Below are 22,042 nucleotides of genomic sequence, written 5' to 3'. Positions count from 1 at the left end.
GAAAGACTGTGTATAATTGGTGGGCCTCAAAATACGTAAGAGGAATGATTAGCAAACACACATCAGTGATTCAGTGTGGCAGGGTCTACAAGGTCCTCCAGTGACCAGTTTTGTTCCTCTGCTGTTCTGTTTTATCGATGACCTTAAAGAAGTGATACTGAATGATCACTAAGTAATGCTGGCAGATGATATTAAAATCAGCGTGTTTGGGAAATGATGGAGGCTAAAGTCATTTACAAAGTGACTTGGAGTCTATCCTACCCCTGGAGTGCAGGCCGTCCTTGCGTCAAAGGCAGCTTTATTCCGCAACAAAACGCATTATCTTGGAATGAATACATGTGGGATCTGGCTTTGATAGTCTGAAGTTTTGGTGCAACACACCACTTCAGTGCTTGAATTGGGTAAAAAGGAGAGAAGTGCATGGGTAGAGAAGTTGCGTTGCGTCTGTTTGTGGCCGGAGCAGTGGCACCGCTGGCGGCGAGGTGTTGGGCAGGCACACAGGAGGAATCGAAGGTGCCCTGGGGACAAAGGATTGTGTTTGTTCAGACGGCTACGATCAAAATACAGCTTGAGCCTGGTCGCTGTGTTTATACATAACGTTTATATACCACACACACATCCAGAGGGCTGTAGCAGCAACCGAGCGGCTGAAACTGACACAAAGCCGAGCCAGGGCGGTCAGCAGGACACTGCCCCTTTGTCTGGACACCCACGGTTCCTGAGGGGACACCCCCGAGGGCTTCGTGTCCGCCTCCCTCCCTCTCCGCCCCTCATCTCACCGTTAACCCCCCCGCCACACACACCCCACAGCCTCCCCTCAGGGCGGAGCGGAGCCGGGCGGGAGGCGGGGACAGCGCTGGCTCCGCCACCATCCCCGCCGCCGCCGCCGCCGCCGCCCGCGGCCCTTTCCGGTGCCTCCCCCCCGGCCGCCGCTGCCACATCCTCCGCTGACATCAGCCCGCGCCGCCATATTGCGCCAGGAGCCGCCTCCGCCAGCTCGGCCGCTAAGGGGGGGACCCCGGCCCCGGCCCCGGCCCCGGCCCCGGCCCCGGCCCCTGCCCCCGCCGCCTCCTCCTCCCCCCTCCGCGGCCGAGCCCCGCTCCCCATGAGCCCGCCCGGCCGGCCGCAGCCGCGGTGCGGGTAGGGCCGAGGCGGGAGCGGCTCCCTCGCCTTCCTCCTCCTCCTCCTCCTCCTCTTCCTCCTGTTCCTCCCCAGCGGTCGCCGAGCCTCCCCTCCGCCCCTCGTTCACCTTCTCCCCGCCATGACTTCCCTCACCCAGCGCAGCTCCGGCCTGGTGCAGCGCCGCACCGAGGCTTCCCGCAGCGCCGCGGCCGCCGACAAGGAGCGGGGGGCCGGCGGCGGCCCCGAGGACGAAGGCCGGCGGGACGAGCCGGGGGACGACGAGAAGGGCGACTCCAAGGAGACGCGGCTCACCCTGATGGAGGAGGTGCTGCTCCTCGGCCTCAAGGACCGCGAGGTGCGGGGGGGTGTAGGGTGGGTTTTTGGGGGTGGTTGTTGGGGTATGGGGATGTGAAGGAGAAGAGGGCTCCCGGGGGGGACCCCGCTGCGGCTTTTTGGTGGTTGGAGGGGGGTTGTGAGGCAGACGGAGAGCGGCTGGTGGGCGACCAGGACGAGGGAATGGTTGTAAAGTTAAAGGAGGGGAGGTTTAGGGTAGAGGTCAGGAGGAAATTCTTCGCTCTCAGGTGTGAAGGTGGTGGCGCAGGCTGCCCAGGCAAGCTGTGGGTGCCCCATCCCTGTAAATGCCCGAGGCCAGGCTGGACGGGGCGCTGGGCAGCCTGGTCTGGTGGGTGGCATCCCTGCCCACGGCAGGGGGCTGGAGTGAGGTGATCTTTGAGGTCCCTTCCAACCCAAACCATTCTGTGATTGTGATGGTGCTGGAGGATTTGTGTGCTGTTGCGTGCCGAGGGGTTTGGAGGAGGTGGGGAGAGTTGGGACCCACTTTGGATGTGGGCCTGGCAGGAGGGTTTTTAAGTTTGTAGCATCTCAGAGAAGGCTCAAGGGAGAGTTTGGGGGTTGGGTACCTGGAGGTGAAGGCCAAGGTCTCTGGACAGCACAAGTGCTTGTCTTGGAGGCCTGGGTAGACCTGTGATGTTTGTACTTCTCCTCCAATTTACCTGTGGGTCTTACCTGGGAGACCTGTCCACCCTGTGTCAGACACAGCTATACTATACTTCCTTCAGGATGTGCAGCAGCCCTTTCTAAAAAGACTTTTCAGGCTAAGGCACGTGAAAAACGCCTTAGAATTCAAGGAGATACGTGTGATAAAAATGGGTCTTGAACCGTAAGTGGGTCAAAATGAGGAAACTGCCTAACTGTAAAATTCTGTGTTCTTGCTGAATTTATAGATTAATTGTTTGACATGGTGCTGTGAATAACAGAAGGTATATTTCTATTGGCATGGTGGTCAGTTTTATATTGATGATCTTTTGGAAGGGATAATCAATATAAAAACCATGCACATTGCAGAAAGTCAGCCCTATCAGGGGAAACAGTTTGATATGGTGTATGGTGAAGCATAATATGAGTTTATTTTAGATCTGAATTACAATATGAATTTCATGGAGTGACTTGTTTTATTTTTATTTATTTTTTTTAAGTAAACTGATGAAGACAGCTCATTGATTTGGGTGGAAGTATCTTGAAGTTGTGCCTGTTCACAAGCACAGAGTAACGGGGGGGGAAGCTGATAAGTTGTATGCTCTTTGACAGTGCACTGCATCTAAAATAGATTAGCTGTTTGATGACAGATTAAAGAGTAGTTTTCATGCTTAACGTTTGTTTTCTAATGTGTGGGGGGTGTATCTGTGTACATACCTGCTACAATAACATGCCTTATTTCTCTCTGACCGCGTGCTTCAGGCCATATTCTTATAATCCCGTTTTTTTTCAGATGGAGCTTGCCATGGCACCCTAATAAAGTCAGTAGATATTCGCGATGATGTGTGCTTCCACCTGTTGACTCTGAAGATGTGTCTATGCACATTTCTCTTCCAACTCACCTGAATAGTTACAGGGAAGCATTAGGCATGCTGATACAGGTTTCTGTCAGGATTGCCTGCGAGGAAGAGGTGATAGACTGGGTTTTTCTTTCAACCCCATTTTTTCAGGAATCTGTGGTAAATCTGCTGAATTTGTGGGTACTGGGCTGTAAAGATTTCAAGTTAGGTAGCGTTCTGTCTGCCTATGAATATACACTGTAAGTGTTTCTAGTATTTGAAAGTTAGTAATTAACGTGGGGCCTAAAAAAAAAAATATCCAGCTTTGCACTGGTGTACATCAAAATTATAAATCACCTGACTTTAGGAAGAGCAGCAGTGGCACATGCTACAGATAATGTATTATTTCTTTGTATGGAAAGAAGAACTGATTACAGTGACATTACACTGATTAAAGTGGATATTCATGACTCCCTTAAGACTTTGCCGTGGAAACATCAGCCAAGAAGAATGGTAATGTCATCTCTAGAGTAGGGGGCTTATGTGTACAAACAGCATATACGGTTTCTGAGGTTTGTTGGACATGAATCACCAGGGTTTGTTTTGCTTTTCTGTCCCTTGTGTCCCTCTCTTTTATAATAAGCTCTTTGTCTTTTTTATTTTAAACTACAGGCTTGTTTTCAGAGATGACTTTTTTCTCTATTTTTGAATGATAAGTAAGCAAAAGAAGTTTATGCAACTGGGAGTGCTTTTTATACAGTTTTTACTTCTAATAGAAATGGTTCCCAATGACATTTCTGTGAGCCTTTGCCATGACAAGAAAACAGAGAAAAAAGTAAAACAAGCTCTGTAAAGTATAATTGTGAAACTACACAAAGTATAAGGGAAAGACAAAAGCAGGGATGTGATCTTAAAACTCAACTGAAAACCAGTAAATCTAAAGCTGACAACATCATTCCTATTTAACTGAACACTGAATTATTTTATCCTTTCTGGAATAAAATAATGATTTGGCCACAAGGCTGAATTTGTGTAAGAGCATATTTCTCTGAAAATATTTCCTCTCTTGGAAAAGTCACTAATAACTGCATTGTTAACTTAGCTTTGATGTTTTGAGGGGTAATTTTTTTTTTCTCCAACGTTAAACACCGGTGAGTGTGGCATAATACAACATAAGTTGTGTATGGAACGCCTTGCATGCAAGGCAATGTCATTTATAATTTGTACATGTAGGTGGAAGAGCCTTTACTCTTAGGAGAGTATTACAGGAAGATTCAGGCAGTGGTGGATAGATGAGTTGCATGTTTCTAGGAGATCGTTAGATCCTTATGTGAATCATGCTTTCAGAACAGAGCAGGGCCTTTAACAGCCATAGCAGAACTCTTGAGTTGTTGCCCGGTTGTCGCTGCCGTACTGGTTGAGTGATATGAATGTCCAGCTGCCCTAAAACAAACACAGCGTGCCTCAGCCCATTTTTAATGCTTGCACACAATTAACTGCCTTCACTCATGCTTCCTGGGCATTGCCTTTTTTTTTTCCCCAAGTATGATCTTATTAAAATGTAATTTATGGAGGGCTGGTTGCTCTTTTTTTTTTTTTTTTTTTTTTTTTTTTTTTTTTTTTCCCCACCAGTGGTTACTCTTGGTTTGTACCTTCTTTGTATATGTAACTGTTTCTGTATTCCAAAGTCAGGATAGGTTGCAAGGGGTAAATGCTGAAATGCCTGCATAACGTGACAAACGCGGTGTCCTTGGAGGAGCAGGTAATACACTGGAACAGGATGCATTACTGCAGTTCTGGAGGGAGCATCCCCGAGGAAATACTTGGAATCCCTTCAGAGATAAGGCTGGGAATAGGAGTCGTGCCTGTCCATTTAGAGCAGAGCCATAGCCTGTTGCTATAGGAATAAAAAGTACTCACTGAAATAAAATACTTTGCTGTATTAAGTTAAAAATAGTTTTGTGGTAGGGTGGGTTAAAGCTGCACTGAAAGGGAGGCTATTATGTAGAACTCCTGAACCATCTGAGGTCACTGCTGCCAAAAGAATGGAGTAATAAATAGTGACAGTCAGCTTATTTGGAAATGACAGTTCGGAGATGAGTGCAGACCAGTTTGTTCCTTATGGCTCTTCTGGACATCTTGTGACTCTCCCATAGAAAACTGACAGGCTGAAAGGTGGCAGCGCTCTGTGACCGTCTCTCCATTTCATTTGTGTGTGTGTGCATATATATATATATTTCTTTTTTCTTTGTGGAGTTTTCTCTCAGTAGGAGTTGGGAATCTGTTCAAATGCAGCAACGCTCACAGCTGCTCCTGTACACAGTGTGCCACAGCGAAACAAATTGATCTAGCTGTAGAGACATGGCACCTACTTCTCTAGATCAGATAATCGTCCTCAGTAAGTAAAAATACTTAAACTATTTCCTTATTTGCTGAAAGAAAACTCACATCAGTGTGCTGAAATAATAGTCCTGCACTACTGCAACAGTGAATATCTCTGGATTTATTTATTCTTTGGTGAAGCCAAAACACCGTGAGTGAAGTGGTGTTCAGTCACTTTGTTCAGTACAGAAGTTCTCTTGGATATGTGCTACTCATGTTGGTTCGGGTATTGCTGAAAAGTTGGTGTTACAGTAGTCATGCAGCATAGCTTTCTGTCCAGATAGTTCGTGAGAACGTTTCTAGATTGTGTTTTCATTGTAGGAAGCAAATTGTTAGGGAGGTGTTTTGCTTACTTCAAATTTGGTGTTTTGTGTTGATCAGATCGGGGCTAAAATGAAATTTATTCTTTAATTCTCTTACAAATCTGAGCAGCTGGATTTTTTTTACTGAAATTTGTGTGTTAATTTTAAAGATACTCGTTTAAAAATGAGAATAATTTTAAAAACATCTGAGATAAGGGTGGCATTTTCTATGATCTTAGAATTTGGACTTGAGGAATTCTTATCCTGATGCAGAAATGCTATGATTTTTTTTTTTCCCTGTGTACAAATGATGAAGTTCTGGAAAGTCTTGTTGGTATCTATTTTTTTTGTTTGTTTTTGTTTGTTTGTTTTCAGTTGTTCTACCTGTTTAATAAAAGGCTTCAGCAGTAGCCAGAGTATCAGCTCTAGCTCCCAGGTTTTGCTGAAAAAATTCTGGGACGAATGAGTGAAACATGAGGAGGCGTCTGTCGGGAATTCACATCATGGTTGAAGAATGATGTATGAATGTCGAAACCTTGACAAAGACGTCCTTTTTCTCAAATGTTCAAGGCCTAATAACAACAAAGTGTGTAATGTCTGTTATGAAAAATTCTTTTTCGTAATTGCCTACCTCTCTGGTCTTTTTTGTTTTCATGACCATACATAAATAGCAGGCCATCAGAAGAGAGGAGGCACGGGAGGAGGAGTGCCCAAGTTCTGAGCACTACAAGATGCAGTGAAGTGCCTCTTCACTGGGCTTCTCAGTAAATCTTGCTGCTTTGGGGCTCTTTGGAGGACATGCTCATCTGGAAGCAGCATTATAGTTACAAGTTGACTTTATGTATTAAAATGGAGTTTACTTTTCAGGTTTATTTCATGCAGCCAGCATGGTTATCCCTGCTCTTCTAGCATGGCTAATTTGTAGTCTATATGACTTATTCACAAATACCTTTAAGTGTAGTGTTAGCTCCTTCTTTAATATAAAGCTGTAAGAAGACCAGGCAAAAATTAGTCAGCGCCTATCTAGTGACACTTCTGATTTTTTTTTTTTTAAGTGCTATTAAAAAGCAAGGCTGTAACTCTTCTTCGTCTCCTACAGCAAGCTATTTTTTTGTAAATTTTGTATGAATTATACCTGAGAAAGCATGGCTGGTTAATCACGGAACTGAAAAATTAACGTTTTCCATTAAAGAAAAAGTGGTATTCAGCTGGTTTTTCATGCTAAAGTAGTTCAGGCACTACTGCATTTAGAAAGCTACATGCAGTGAGCCGCCTTTGCAAGGCTAAAATGACCAGCCAGAGTGTTGCAGACAGTAAGAGTAATTAAGAATGACTGTTCTACACAGAGCATATGACTGCTGCACTTGTGTTTGTGAAGAGAGGAAAATCATCTCCAGTAGTGGTGTTTGTCAGTTTCCTCTGCATGGACAACATTCTCAGGCTGTCTCGTCTGAACTTTTGGTAAAGAAAGGAAAAAAAGTTGTATTCAGCCTACTATGTGCCACTGATGACTATTTTTCACAGCTAACCTGCTTGTAAAATGTAAATTTCAGTAATTTTTCTTTCCTTTCAGAAAGAAATACTCATAATACATTATTTCTGAAATCTTTCTGCAGTAAAATTGTGAATAAAATAATATACAGCTGTTCTCCTCCTCTGAATTGCACTGTATATCAGCCTGGACGAGTAGGAACACATAGATATGTGGTATTATGATTAACCCATATTACGCATAAGTAAGCTATGTCCACCAACTCCATGTCCTAAACTAAATTACTGTATTTCAGCCTTTTTTTGTTGTTGTTGTTTGTGGTGGAGCTTTAAAAGGATGAATGGTATGCCTTGTGAGCTAGGTCTTTGTAATTAGAAATGCAATGAACATTTGCAGGTCCTTTGCTGTTTGTGGATGTTGTATGATTTATTTCTCACACTAGGAAATCCGGCTACTGGCCTTCTTTGCATATCTTTCTGTTGCTAAATTTCTTTTAAGTACACGTAAGCTGCTGATTGCTATATACTTCCTCATCATCTCCCTTTATGGTCTTACTGGGTAGCACTGTGTGGTTCGATACAGTCCTTAATTGACAGGCTAGCTGTCTTAGGTACACAGAGTGTGTACGCAGACATTGTACCATGGGTTTTCTGTCCAGAAAATGATTATTTCACAGGACATGGCACTAACAGTTCTCACTTTTGTAGATGCCTGGCTTTACACTGGCACTTCCATGTCTGTCAGCCTGTTCCACGAGTGGAGCATTCCTTTCGTATTAAGTTCCAGCACACGTTCTGCGTAGTGGAGAAGGCAGGTATTACATTCATTGGTCAGGTTGAGGTAAATGCCCTGTAGATGTTAAATCTGTGCTAGTCTCTTAAATGCTAATTACAACTGCTTTGCCCATGCAGGATATTCAAATGTGCCTTCTGCTTTAGCAGCATCTGCAGACTGTGTGTGGGGCTTTCAGTTTGCTGGTGGGTACATCTTAAGTGCTAAATGGAATAACGTGTTCCTTTTAATGCAAGAACAGTGCATTGAGTGTTATTTCTCATCTCACAGTGTGAAAATTTGTGATGTGGCACTGTTGCGAGATGGTCTGGTTCTTGCAAATTTTTTGCACCTGGGCAAGTGAAACAAAGAGCAGTTCTGGAAAGGACAAGCTGAAAGGAAACTGGGAGTTCAGACAAAAGAGAGGAACCCCTATTGGTTATGTACGCTTTTTTTGGACACCAAAAACATTACTCTGGATGTACATTCTCATCGATGACTGATAAATAAAGAGCGATGAAGATCCATCAAAATGAAATACTGCACTGCTCCCCAGTTTGAAATAGCCCTCTGCTTTACTTAAGAGTTTTAAGTTGTGTTAACTGTAGGGTGGAAAAGGTTTATTTTTATTTTTGTTATTATTATTTTTTAAAGAATAGCTGTTGTATTTGGAGACAGATACAGTATATTTATAAACCCAGAGGAGGGCATTTTAGTTGTAATGTTGCCTACTCAATAGACAATTGGGCCAGGTCTCTTCAATATCTTCATCAATGATCTGGACAAGGAGATCAACTGCACCCTCAGTAAGTTTGCAGATGACACCAGGTTGGGCAGGAGTGTTGATCTGCTGGAGGGCAGGAGGACTCTGCAGGGGGATCTGTGTGGGCTGGGCCCATGGGCTGAGGCCAGCTGTATGAGGTTCTACAAGGCTCAGTGCCAGGTCCTGCACCTGGGGGAGTACAACCCCATGCAGTGCTATGGGCTGGGGGAAGAGTGGCTGGAAAGCTGCCTGGTGTAAAGGACCTGGGGATATTGGTCATTTGCCAGCTGAATGTGAGCCAGCAGTGTGCTCAGGTGGCCAAGAAGGCCAACAGCATCCTGGCTTGCATAAGGAGTGGTGGGGCCAGCAGGGCTAGGGAGGTGATTGTCCCCCTGTACTCAGCTCTGGTGAGGCCACACCTTGAGTACTGTGTTCAGGGTTGGGCCCCTCACTACAAGAAGGACACGGAGCTGTTGAAGTGAGCCCAGAGGAGGCCATGAGGCTGCTCAGAGGGCTGGAGCACCTCTGCTGTGGGGACAGGCTGAGGGAGCTGGGGGCATTCAGCCCGGAGAAGAGAAGGCTCCAGGGAGACCTCACAGCAGCCTGCCAGTGCCTAAAGGGGGCTACAGGACAGCTGGGGGGGGACTCTTTGTCAGGACTGGAGTGATAGGACAAGGGGCATGTCTTTAAACTAAAATATGGTGATTTTATATCAGACATCAGGAAGAAATTACTCAGAGGTGGTGAGGCCCTGTCCCAGGCTGCCCAGAGCAGCCGTGGCTGCCCCATCCCTGGCAGTGCTCAAGGCCAGGCTGCATGGGGCTGGGGGCAGCCTGGGCTGGGGGGAGGTGTCCCTGCCCATGGCAGGGGTAGGAGTTGTGTAATCTTTAAGGTCCCTTCCAACCTAAACTATTCTGTGATAGTTGGTCAAAGTCAGTTAAACCTTCTCCTTTTACTTTGCTAGTACTAGCACTGCCTTCATTGCAGTAGAAGGACTTAGCGGATTTGCTCTTTTCTTAGAGTATTTAATAGAAGTGTACTGAGTCTGGCTGGGTTGGAGTTAATTTTCTTTGTAGCAGCCAGTTCAGTACTCTACTTTTGATTTGTGACCAAAACAGTGGTGATAACTCACCTGTGTCTGAGCTGTTGCTGAACAGTTTGGGCTCAGCATCAAGGCTTTACCTGTTTGCCCCTCCGCTCCCCATAGCGATGAGGCTGGGCCTGTGCCAGAAGCGTGGAGGGGACACAGCCAGGACAGCTGACCCCAGCTGAACACAGGGATATTCCATACCATATGGCATTGTGATCAGCAGAAAAAGGACTTTTTTTGGTACGTAATCATTGCTTGGAGGTTGGATGGACATCAGTCTTACCTGTAGGAGGTGGTGAGCCGTGGCTTTTGCATCACTTTTTTATTTGCTTCCTTTGTTCTTCTTTTCCTTTGTTTATTAAACAGCTTTTATCTCTCACACAAGTGTTTTGTTTGGTTTTCCTTTTGCCCTTCCTAATCCTGCTGATAAGGGAAAGAGAGGGAGCAATTGTGTGGGGCTCAGCTGCCAGCCAGGGCCAGCCGCAGGGAGGCACTGAACGTGTGCAAATTGCATGTTGTAAGCTCCTGCTCGTTATACTTGTATCTGGGCAGGATATGAGCTCTTCTTCTTTTCCTGCCATGTTTGCTTACTGCTGTTTGAAGACTTCTTTAGAGTGAAGTATGTGATGTGGAGGATCTGAGCTCCAGTTCTAAATAAACACTTCTTTCAAATGCATGCCAGATTTTATGCTCAGTGACAATAGCTGGTATTGTAGGAAATAATTGGCAGGCTATGGAATAAACTGCAACTTCATTTTACATGAAGTATGGAGAATATAGGTTGGACCCTGATGGAAGGGGGTGGCTTTGAAGTAATTCTCTCCATGTGCATACGCTAATCGTGCTGAAAGTTAGGATGCGAGGATTTAAGTTTCTTTTAATTCCTAAAGGAACAATCAGAGTTCCAAGTTGTGCGTGGGTGCATTGCCTCCTCTTCAGCAAAGTTGCATTTTTTTTTTTTTGTCTCCCTTTTAGCGAAGAGATGTCTGTGTACATGCTTAAAAAGCTGTGCGGTAGCATTTGGCTTTAGTGTTTTCGGTAGTCGACAGCAGTTGCTGTTTGTTATTTATTCTTAAACACAGTGTCAGGCTGATCAAATACCTGACAAGTTCCTTGTCAACAATATTGGATTTTTGAATATGCATGCTTGCTTTCCAAAAGTATTTCTAGTGTTTGGCTGTCAGAACACTTCAGAGACTTTTGCTCGCTAGCTTACCTTCTGTTTATAACTAGACTGCAATTTATGTTCCAGTAAAATGGCTAATGATGTAAATTGCATCAGAAGTTGAAAAATAGGGACTGCAGTCTGAAATAAAATCTTCAGGTTGTGGTATTTCAATAGAAAGCACTCTGCACTGAGCCTTGCTTTTCCTTCTTAAACCGGAGATTAGTTTTTAAAGGTTCTGTAGGTCAAAGTGCATCATTAGATGTTCCTGCAACCACCTTGGCTGAGAAGGTGGTGACTTGCTTGAAAGATAAGATATTCAGTGAAGAGCTAGCAAGGTATAGGTTGGCATAGAATCTTAGTCTGGTTTGCAGAGAACGAGGAGGAATCCTGTGTATTTTAATTGCAAAAGCGCAGACTTGATGTTAGAATATTTTTCCTTTGATAAGTGAGAAAATTTGCAATGTTCCTTTAGAGATGTGTATTTCTTGAATATTTTGAATATTCACAAATTCTGGACATGTTTTTATCTACATGTTTATATGTACTGCTTACTGTGTATTACTATATTTGAAGGATGACTGGTAAGAGTGATGAATGTCTCTTTTACATTGTTTTGTTTTCAGAAGAACATTGATATATTTTTTTCCAATTACGAAGGTAGACAGAACTGCTTCTGTTGCTGAAACTGACATCTCTATGTACCCATTTAAGGGCTACCTGAGAAATGGTAATTCCAGTTTTGGTTACAAGCCATGCAATATATACAGAGCAGCCCTCTCTGAATACATTTCTGTCAGGTGAAGATCTATCTTGTTTCTTTCACCAAAGAAGTAGGTCCAGAGAAACAGTTAAAATTGCAGTCTGGCCAACAGTAGGTGTGAGAACAATTCTGTTTAAAGAAAAAAAAAAAAAAAAAAAGGGAAGTTTGGTCTTTTTATAATTTTCTAGATGATAATAATAAACTTTATTGAAGCTTATTGCTTTCAACCCCCACCCCTCAAAAAAATAAAAAATAAATTGCATTTCAGAGAAGCTTTTTCTTATGTTTAGATTCTAACACAAACTTCGAGCATGTTCGTAGCTAACTGTTTTCTTATATTCCCGAGCAGTCTTCTGTTATCCTCTTGTCTTTTAGGAGGGAATGGATTGATAAACAATGAGAAGAGACAAGGCAAGCTATTACTAAGGAGCTCCTTAAGCAAGACCCTAACCCTGAACATTATCTTTTTAGACAAGCATGAATAGGTTGGGGTAAGACCACACAGTTCCTTGCCAAAGGAAATCGATTTAGGACTTGTTAGAGAATTCTGCCACGGAAACTCAATTTGGTTTTGTGTTCTAATGCATCTGGCATTGTGCACTACTGTGGTGTTGTGGAGTATCAGATTTTCTTAGAGGTAAAAAATCTATAGCTGTTAGATTTAGAGATTAATACAGGAGCTCTGAATGTGTATTAGAAAGTAACGTAGAATGCCTAAGTCATTAAACCACATGCAGATAATAATAAATAAATAAAAGTAAAATAAACGTCTGCTTTTCTTTTCACTGTTAGCTGCAGCTTCTGTGCTGTGGTTAATCCCAATTTCAGGTAGATTAAATCGCAGTAACCTGTGGTGGGAATAAAAATACATATCTTTTTATCCTTTGAGGGTGAAAATGGATTAATGTGTATAATAAAAAAATACCTGTGGTGAGATCAGCCTAACATTACCTTTATGGTTCAAACAATTTTAGACATGCTAGCCTGTCTTCAACTAATGTTGCGATGAAGCTTTTCCTTTTCTCTTCTTCCATCATTGTTTTCTATTGTTTGCATTTCCTCCCAGCTCATTGTGAATATGTTTATGCTGATGAAGGAAGTTCTGATTGGTTCTCCCTGGAGTTTAAGGTCCTTTGTATGTTCACAGCTTACTTGAATAGCTGGCTAAGAGCATGTAGAAGTCCACATAAAGACTTAGTAGAGTAGAAACAGATGTTGGCTGGCTGCAAAGAGGAGTTGAGCAGAACTAGTGCAGAATTGCCCATTATATTCCTGTTATGTCTTGTGTCCACAGTGAGCCATCAGCGGTTTGAAGCTTATCAGATTTTTGCAGAGCAAAATTCTGTATGCATCATCTGTTTCCCATCTGATAAAACTAGATTTCCAGTTTTCCCGGTTGCCAAGAATTAAATTATTTTAGTGGCCTATAGGAAACATACAGAAGAGGTATTTGAAATACTTGATAAAATATTTAAATGTAATTAGCAGATTAGATAAATTTATAGTTTAACACAGTAATTAAATTTGAAAGGCACCATGTATTATCCAATATGTCAACCAGTATTACATCAAATTAAGTATTTGTGCAGATCGGAGAAATAAGTAGCATTTTTTTTGCAGTGCTTTGAAAGTTTAACAACCTTAGTAACTTCTTTACATGCTTTTCTGGTATTTCTGTAATGAGATGTGTGATTGCCAACCGTTCCTACTGATGTGGCAGTGCATGTTATGTGAAGTTGTGCCACCCAGCCGTATTACATAGACCACAGTTTGAGAAATGTTGATCTGAGGGATTCAAATGATAAGGATGAATACACAGCTATTTGTCCAAGTAGTGACAAGCTTTTCCTATGTGTAACTGAGAACATGGAAAAAATTATGTTTTTTGTGTGTGTTTTGTTTTCATTTTTACAAATCCTGTTTACTTGTTTTTATGTTCAGAAGCTTCTTGCAATGATATCCTGGAAGAATAAACTTAAATAATTTTTTAAAGTGTTTGTTATTCTAATATAAGAATTTCCTGCTCTGAAAAAAGGATATGGTTGAAGCTTTTAGGATTAACTGAAAAAATCAGGTACCAGATTGTTGGACAAATACTTTATAAATATGCTCAATGTTAAATTAGGCATACATTGCATCAATCTTGCTGATTTCCACTCAGAAGTTGTATTTGTTCTTCTTTGTCGAACGATGGTGTTTCTAAATAAAACACCAGCTTCCAAGGGGATTTCTTATCTAAAGACTCTGTAAGTGTTCGACAGTAACTCAGTTACTGGCTTTGATCTGCATGAGATTTTTGCTTAAAGTTGCATTATCTCAAATAATAGATTTACTTACTTGTAACAATACCAGGCAATGTTTTTTTCTTTTTAATCAGTGATTTTACTTTCAGCTAAAAGGATAGGAACAACAGAATTGTATAAAGAATTGTCTGGATTTGAGGGTCACTTACTGTTGTTTATCCTCTCCTGCCCCTGTCTCCTGGGATCTCCATTTAGTTGTATGACTTGACCTTAATATCCAAGAAGATGTAGTGTGTGTCTTGAAGAAGAATCTTGATAACAGGTATGCTTGAAATTCATAAAATGAACCTTCTGAGTCAACGTGAAGGAGTGAACTTTTATGTCAAAGCGTAATTTGTAATAAAGAATAATGTAAGCATCTGGTTTATGTATACATACTTGCTTGTATTTCATATTTTACCTCTTTGGATTTGAGAACAGCTTTAAGGAGATGTTGACGCTCTTGAGGTGCTTCCAGCTGCTTTCAAAAGTTCAAGATACTAATAATCTCAGAGACTATATAAAGGGAGCAGTATGTTAAGATCGTTCTCCTCTTTGTGGGGGTTATGATAGCCCCATGCTCCCCAGTCTGCTGGTAGTCTTTGTTAAAATTACAACACTTAAAACCAGTGTTTGGAGTCAGCAATCATAGCTGTGCAGCAGATAATCTGTTGCAAGCCGCTTTACAATTTATATATATCAGATATATCAGCGAGAGTATGCAAGGGGAGGGAAACAGCCATCCCTAACATGAAAACCATGGCAGAAAAAATTCCTTATAACCTGTTGCATGGCACCTGGACAGCATCTGCTGTTACTCCTTTACCCCCTGTCCTCTCCAGCTCTTCCTGTAGGTCCCAAAATTATTACTTCAGACAGGAACTCCTTGACTGAAAAAAGCAAGAGTTGCGTCGCAATTGTGATCAAGTCCATTATGAAATACGACTTGCAACAGCCCACGTTTCAAGAGGAATTGTCTCTGCCTGCCTTTTACAGTAGGTTTCGTATGGGTGACGGATGATGATTTTGGATTATTAGGTTCTGTCTGTGCTTTGTGCTAGCTAATAATAGGCTAGCAGACACCTCTGAAAGTACTTGCTGTTGCTTCAGAGAATCAGAAAGGGATGCTATTGCTGTCCTGTCAGATTTAAATAATATAACTTCAAGTTTATGATGATCAGGGTAATAATCATTGCTGAGATCCAAAAACAGGGAGCTAGAGGTAGTGATGAATATAGAGTGTGATACCTCAAGCATTGTGTCCTTTGTGTCTTCTGAGCAGATAGTGCTCATTAATGGCTTCACTATAGGTCACCCAATAATGTGTGATTTTTTTTTTTTTTTTTTTGAGATTTTTATCCCAAAGACTAACTGAATAGTTCTAGCCTTAACTATTCAGGTTGTGGCTTTGAAGTCATGCTAAAGAGGGGATTGTCACTGAAGGGGTATCTTTGCCTTTTGCCAACTGTCCTAACCATATTCCTTTCCTTGCTTGTGCTGCCACTGAAATTCATTCATCTGCTCAGTAGATGAGGTGATGGAACCGTCCATTAGCTTTCACAGAGACCACTTTCCTCATCTAGTGTGCTACGCAAATGCTGCTGTGGGCCCAGCGAGCTGCTATGGGATGACAGAGTAAATACTGTTTCTTAAGCAGCAGTTCAGGATTTGTTGGACTGTGTTCTCAGGTTTGGCCCTCAAATGCTAATAATGAAGGTGTGGGGGAGGACTTAACCTTCTCAAGTTAAATGATTTTGTTCAAGGTTAAAATGAAATGCTTTGACGTTGATTTTAAGTGTCAGTAAAACTGATGTGAGTCACTCGAAGGAAGGTTAGTTGAAAAGTTTTACAGTTTAAGAGATGCTTATGGTGGCAGAGGAGTTAAATGCTGGGATGTCATTTTGTTCTTGATTTCTCTTCCTGTTTTTTCTTTTCCTCCCTGGTATTTCTTGCTGCCATGTTAAGTACCTCTAAGAAAAGATGCTCGAATTTACGTAGATACAAAATGTGAGTCCGTGTCTCAGCACTGAAAACGAGCATTCAGGTATTCTTGCTTCATGATGCACCGTGCTGTGTAAATGCGAGAAGACTCTCTGATAACTGTGCAGTGCAACATCTTCAAAGGAAAACTGAACGACCTCATGTATTTTACTCCTCCTGAACCATGACTCATGAGCAGCCCATGAGGTCTCCAACGTTGTATTTTTATTATGGTGGATTGCAAATTTGGTGATGTTGATCAATGAGACCTGGAGATAATTGATGTCAGTAACATCCCATGATGACACCAAGCACGGAATGTTTTCCAGTATGTTTGTCATCTGTGATATCTGAGAACACACCATAAATAGTGTGCCACATATCAGAAAGAATAGAAGGCAATGAAGAAAACCATTGTTTGGGAAAGCTCGATACTTGTTTATGTATAAACATAATGATAGTTTTGTCATGGAGCTTTTATACTGCTGCCACTAATGCAGTATTTGAATGCCATCCATGCAGAAGTAATATAATAGCAAACTCCAGCAGAGTTCGAGAAGTCTGGAGTTTCTGTCTCTCAGCATCCAAGCAGAGCTGGTTGAAAATCATCCTCTGAAGTATTCTTCTAATGGGAAACAGGCTACCTGTAAATTCGGGATTTACTGCTAGTGAAAGCAAAAGCTTCCTTTGACCTAGATTGTGCCTCCTCGCTGTGACACCCTGAAGTGAGGGGTTTCATGTCTTCATAGTAGACTATCAGATGTATTGCCTTGGACCTAGAACCTTCAAGCCTCTTGGGAACTGCAGTTGCTGTTCATGGCTTTCTGTTAACTTCCCAAGTTGGCCAGCTCCTGTTCTGATGGGGCTATCAGGGTTCAAAAGGTTTACAGCATTTTTTTTTCCTGGTGTCTCTACATGAAATTTCAGAAATTGCATTCTTTGCTAAATTTAAGTCTTTTTGTTTGTGTCTTTCGTAAAAGATTTTGGAATCTCCTGAGAACAGGAATTTAGGATTTTGGGTAGCTTCAGTGATGGTCCTGGTTTAGTATGTTCCCCTTTAATTGCTTGGTTTATTTCAGTTTGGTTACAGTTGATCTCTTGTCTTGCTTTTAAGTAGAGGATGCTAGGTGAGGTGTTTAAGGAGTGCTCTGAAGCCCAAATATTAAATGAAGAGGCTTTTAGAGAAGTTTAGACTGGGTGAGCATTGTGTTCCATCCCAGAGGAGCTCTGCTGTTGTGGTTCTTCATAAATGTGAATAGAGGTCAGTGTTGGGTCGAAGTCTCTGCTCTGACTCAGACTCAAATACTGAATGTGAGTCTGGATCTAAGGGTGGGCCTGAGAGGGCCTGTTGTTCATAAAACAAATATTTTGTATTTTTTGGTGAGCAGGCCATTGTATCCCTCAGTAATATTCACAGACTATTACATAGTTTTAAGATGTTTTTAATTAAAAGACTTATAAAGCTGATACTCATTTGCTCTGGCTCTGTGGTCTGTAAAGTAATCTATAATAGCGTGAGGCTCGCTGGGTTAGATCAGCGAATGCATTGGCAGCTGTAGTCTGCAGTGTGCTGTAGATGGGTTTGTAAACAGGTAGTCTTAACCAAGCATGTTAAATGTGATTTTTTTTTATTTTTATTTTTTTTACCGTATGTGTACATTGAAGCCTCAGGGTTGGAACTCTGCAAGTACTTTTCTTCTCTTCCTTTCTTCAGAATCTGAGATATTTTCGCAGATTTTTCAGATTTCCTCGCCCTGCTCTGATCTCAGCCAGGTAGAGTAGAGCTGCTGGTCTCCCCCTGTGAGTTAATTGAAGAATTCCAGAGAGAGTTTCTGTAGTGGGAAGAGATCCGTAGTACCTCCTATGGATGAAACAAAGTATTCAGAAATAAGACATTATATGGTCCCATACAAGTTTTTTGTCCTCATTTTCAAAAGGAAGTATTTTTTTAACCTCCACTCTGTAATCTGTTAAATTTACTCAGTCAGTACTTTTAAGATAACAGCTATAAATGTGAAATGGCATCTGCAATTTATTTATTTTTTTTTTTTTTTGCATTGCTACTGTTAGGTGGCTTTAATTTGTACTTGAGAAACTATTGAACTTTTTTCTTAATAGAACAAAATTGACAATTGCCTGGAAGCTGCATAGAGCAATGAAGGAGGCAACTGAATGACTGCTTCATCAAGGCGGGCTGTTTTAATACTTCAGTGAAACATCTTTGAAGTTTCTTGCAAGTTTTTTTTAGAGACACTGCTTGTGTTGAAATCACTGATACACTTGGCATTGATATTTACCAAATATTTGCAGTTGTTCTGGTCAGGTTAGGGTCTTCTCCTTCTGATTGTTTACACAATTGGTCAGTCACAATGGTCATTAGTGCAGCAGCTTTTGGGATCTGAGATGAAGAAAGCGTTATCTTCTCTTTGATTTTTCTTTTTAATATCTTCAAATCATGACATTTATGTAACTTCTGGATCTTAAATATCTGGAAATTTATATTTTGAGTGGTGTGGAGGATAGGAAATAAATGTGTTCTGTGGGAGTGTACTCTTGATACTTTTGCTACAGCTCTTATGCTGCAATAGTACTGAGTGATTCAAAAAAATACACGAATAGACTGTGCACAGAACCCTGGTGTTGTCAGTCTTGTGTATGTGTTTTCTCTTTTTGCAGTGTGGCTTTGTTATAGCATAACCAGATGATGGCACTAGGTTTTTTGTAATCACAGTGATAACGTTTTAGCTGCTTCAAGACATCAATATTTTTGGCTATGCAGGATTTCTCACAATTCCTAGCAATCCTTACAAACACTTCTAGCAAGCTCTAGAACACTATCTTATTTTAAGTATAGTTTCGAGAAGATTGCCTCCAACATCCCTGAAAATCAATCTGGGTAAGGACATCCTTAGGGAATAACACAAGTGAAGGGTTTGAGGGACATTGGTAGGACCTTTCAAGTCGTGACCTCTTCCCTGTGGGGTATGTATGTGAACCCTGCCCCATCACGCTCTGTGTGCCAGCATCTGTAGGGGTTAGAGTCCCAGCATGTGGTTACACTGTGCTGTATTCAGATGTGAGCTTGTGGATTCTCCCTGCACGTAGGAAGGAGTTGCAAGAGTTTGTGCCTTGCTCAGCAAAGCTAGACCCGGTGTATCAGTGAGGCTTGCTTGCTTGAATGTGTTTTAATATAATTGTGTGGCTTTTCCATCCCTCTTGGCGGCTGCTCACCGTATATACATGTAGCATAAATACTTTGCCTTGTCTGCCCCATCTGCCTGAACACATCTGAGGAAATCCACGAGGGTTGCAGAAACTCAGTCCTTTATAAATGCAGAAGTGAAAATCTAATGTATTTTATGTTATAGAAACATGTGGTGGTGAAGTAGGCAGCTGTAGGATAGGGTGTCACAGGCAGGTGGTGTGGACATGCAGCTGAAGAGGCAAAGCAAAAGTGGGAAGTGGAAAGTAAGGTGGTAGGCTGGTAATACCCAAGCACAGGGCCATGGTCAGGAGATGGGTGGTATTTAGGTTCCAGGTGACTAAAGGCTAACCATGCAGGAAGGCTTGTGTCAGCAGGGAATTGGGGAAGGTGCATGTGAAGAGCAGAAAGTGAGTAAATGCTGCAAGAAGTGATGGGAGGGACATGGTGTAATGCATGTGGATTTTAGATAACCTATTCTTTAAGTAGAAAGAGGATGTTACTCTTGGTTATGTGCTTTGCCATACTTGAGTGGAAAGTCTGAGCTTTCAGAGTTAATAGAGTAGCAAGTTTCCATTATAAAATTCATTTTCATTCCCCTTTATGCTTGTCTAGCAAAAGCATTTTTTAATCTTAGAGTTTCTAGGTCAGCTCAGAAGAAAACCACTTCCATGCTGTTTCTGTAAATAAACATGACAGTTGTAAATGTTCTTCTGATCATTGAATCAGCGTAGATTTTAAAATTGGCTCACCAGCTATTCATAGCTTAAAGTGCAATTCTAATGCGAATGCTGTCAGATAAAAATAATTCAGTACCTTTTAAGACACACATGCGCCCCTTGCTTAGCACCTTTAAAGAAATAAGTATTTCATTGAGTTAGGACGTTTATAAAATTAGAGAAGACTTGTAAGAAGATAGATACAGCAAAAAATATTTGGTGTTTTATTGGTGGCAATATTAGTGCTATTCAAGGGTATTAAATAGTGGAATGACTTGCTGTAAATGGTACTGTAAATAGTGATCTTAGGTCTATAATGAGAGTGTTTTGAGACTGCTAGGTATTTGGAACATAGTAGGAGAACAGTGTTAAAAGGCCAAACCAAATACCTATTGTCTTCAATAACCTGTAACCAGCAGTGTTCAGGGGCTGATAGGCTCAGACAGACCCCTCTTCTACTGTACACTCTGACCTTCAATTGTGTGGGGGCTTAACAAATGCTTTTTTTCAAATTTGGTTTTAATTTTGCCTTCCTGTAAGGACAATTGAATCCTCATGTAGAGAAGAAGTTGACCTGTGACTTTACTAACCTGTCAGTTTCAATAGTCACCCTCTAGGTCTTGTCTGGAAAAAGAAAAAAATGCTTGTTTCCTGTGTAAATAAACAGTACTTCATACTGCGGTTCTTCCTCTCTGTATATTGTTATTCTCCCTGCCCTTTCCATTCCACTTTTCTTCACTGTCCGTGTTGCCTCTTTATTAGGCAGTGGTTCTGTAACACTGAGCGTTAACATTATTGTTTTCTGCACTTGCTTCTAGTTGTGCTATATGCCACTTGAGGTAGGTGTCAAGGAGCTGTTTGCAGTGTTGAAGATAAATGTCCGGTTCTATTCTGTTTCAGCTACACCAGGAAGCTTGAGTTAATTTAAAGGATGATTTAGTTAGACTGTTGTGTGCTAACCTGACCTTCTCTGAAAGTTCCTTCAATTGTCTGAGGTCTTTACAGTAAGTGCCAAACGTTATCTATCCATCTGCTTGAACTACCTGGAAAGAACAGTTTAATGGATTGAAAAATGTTCAGGATGACACTGGCTGTTACATAATACCTCCTTCCTCACTTCATTAATAGCGGTATAATTTCTGGATATTGAAATATGATGTTTCTTCTCTTGGATCCCCTGCAAATTATGAGCCTGGAGAAAAAAAAAAAAAAGTGAGGCAGTATACATTCTCATGACTTTAATGTCATCAAACCCACTAGAGCAAGCAGTTCCGTTTATGAAGGTCATAATCTTTTTGAACTGCCTTTCAGGATCACTTGATTAAAAACTAGCAGATGGTTGCTCAGTCTCCTTCCTTGCAGATTTTAAAGACCTGCCTGGATAAAGCCCTAAGTAACTTGGTCTGACTTTCGTAGCTGAACATGCTTTGAGCTGGAGGTAGGACTAGAGACCTGAAGTCTCTTCCAACCTGAATTATCTTAGGATAATTTATTTCTCTGCATCCCACAGCTTGTGGCCACATATGTAGAGTAAGTGCTGGAGCTAAGGATTTTATACCTGGTAATTGCTGCTGGGAATAGTCTAGTTAACGTCACCTCCTTGATAAATGCTTTAAATGCAGTTTTCATTACTAAGCAAGGGAAAAGGTTTTAGAACAAACTGTTTGCATAATAATATAACACTTTTTGTGAATAGAAAGAGGTATGTATTATGCCAGAGCTGTTTGTCTGGTAGATATTTAATTTGCATATGTGTTTTCTGATTTCAAAAATTACTTTTTTTTTTTTTTAATAGTATAAAGAGACTATTTGATTGGAAATAAAATGTAGGAATCCTTGTTTTGTTTTGTTTTTATCAAGAAAATATGGCACCATATCTTACACATTTTTTTGGCAAAGAAATGTCTGGTGCCTACCGAAAACAAATTACCAAATGGGTGATTTCTGAGAGTAGCTGATTAGATAACTTCTCAAATGCCTTTCCAACCTTATGTTTCTGGCCTTTTAAGTAAATATCTGTGACATTTCCGTAATGGCTTTCTACTAATTAAGTATTTTTGTAGAATTTTTTAGAAGTATGGGTCATTTATGTAATAAAGCTCTTGAAAATCGTAGAATGGTTTGGATTGGAAGATCATTTAACTCTAACCTGCTACCATGGGCAGGGACATCTC

At 41.5% G+C, this 22,042-nt stretch overlaps 1 protein-coding gene across 1 annotated transcript in view; it reads left to right on the top strand.

Annotated features, from left to right (window-relative positions):
- Nucleotides 1–958: 958 nt before the first annotated feature.
- Nucleotides 959–22,042, top strand: part of GOLPH3 (golgi phosphoprotein 3) — a 33,545-nt gene continuing 12,461 nt past the window's right edge. Inside the window, exon 1 of the mRNA XM_084304615.1 lies at nt 959–1,477. Within this exon, the coding sequence (XP_084160741.1) occupies nt 1,262–1,477 (216 nt within the window). The 5' untranslated portion in view covers nt 959–1,261. The remainder of the gene's footprint in view (nt 1,478–22,042) is intronic.

The sequence above is a fragment of the Netta rufina genome (genome assembly GCF_964035555.1).
Source record: "Netta rufina genome assembly, chromosome: Z".
Classification (NCBI taxonomy): domain Eukaryota; kingdom Metazoa; phylum Chordata; class Aves; order Anseriformes; family Anatidae; genus Netta; species Netta rufina.
The sequence above is the reverse complement of the archived record's forward strand: the minus strand, read 5'-3'. Positions and strand labels throughout refer to the sequence as shown.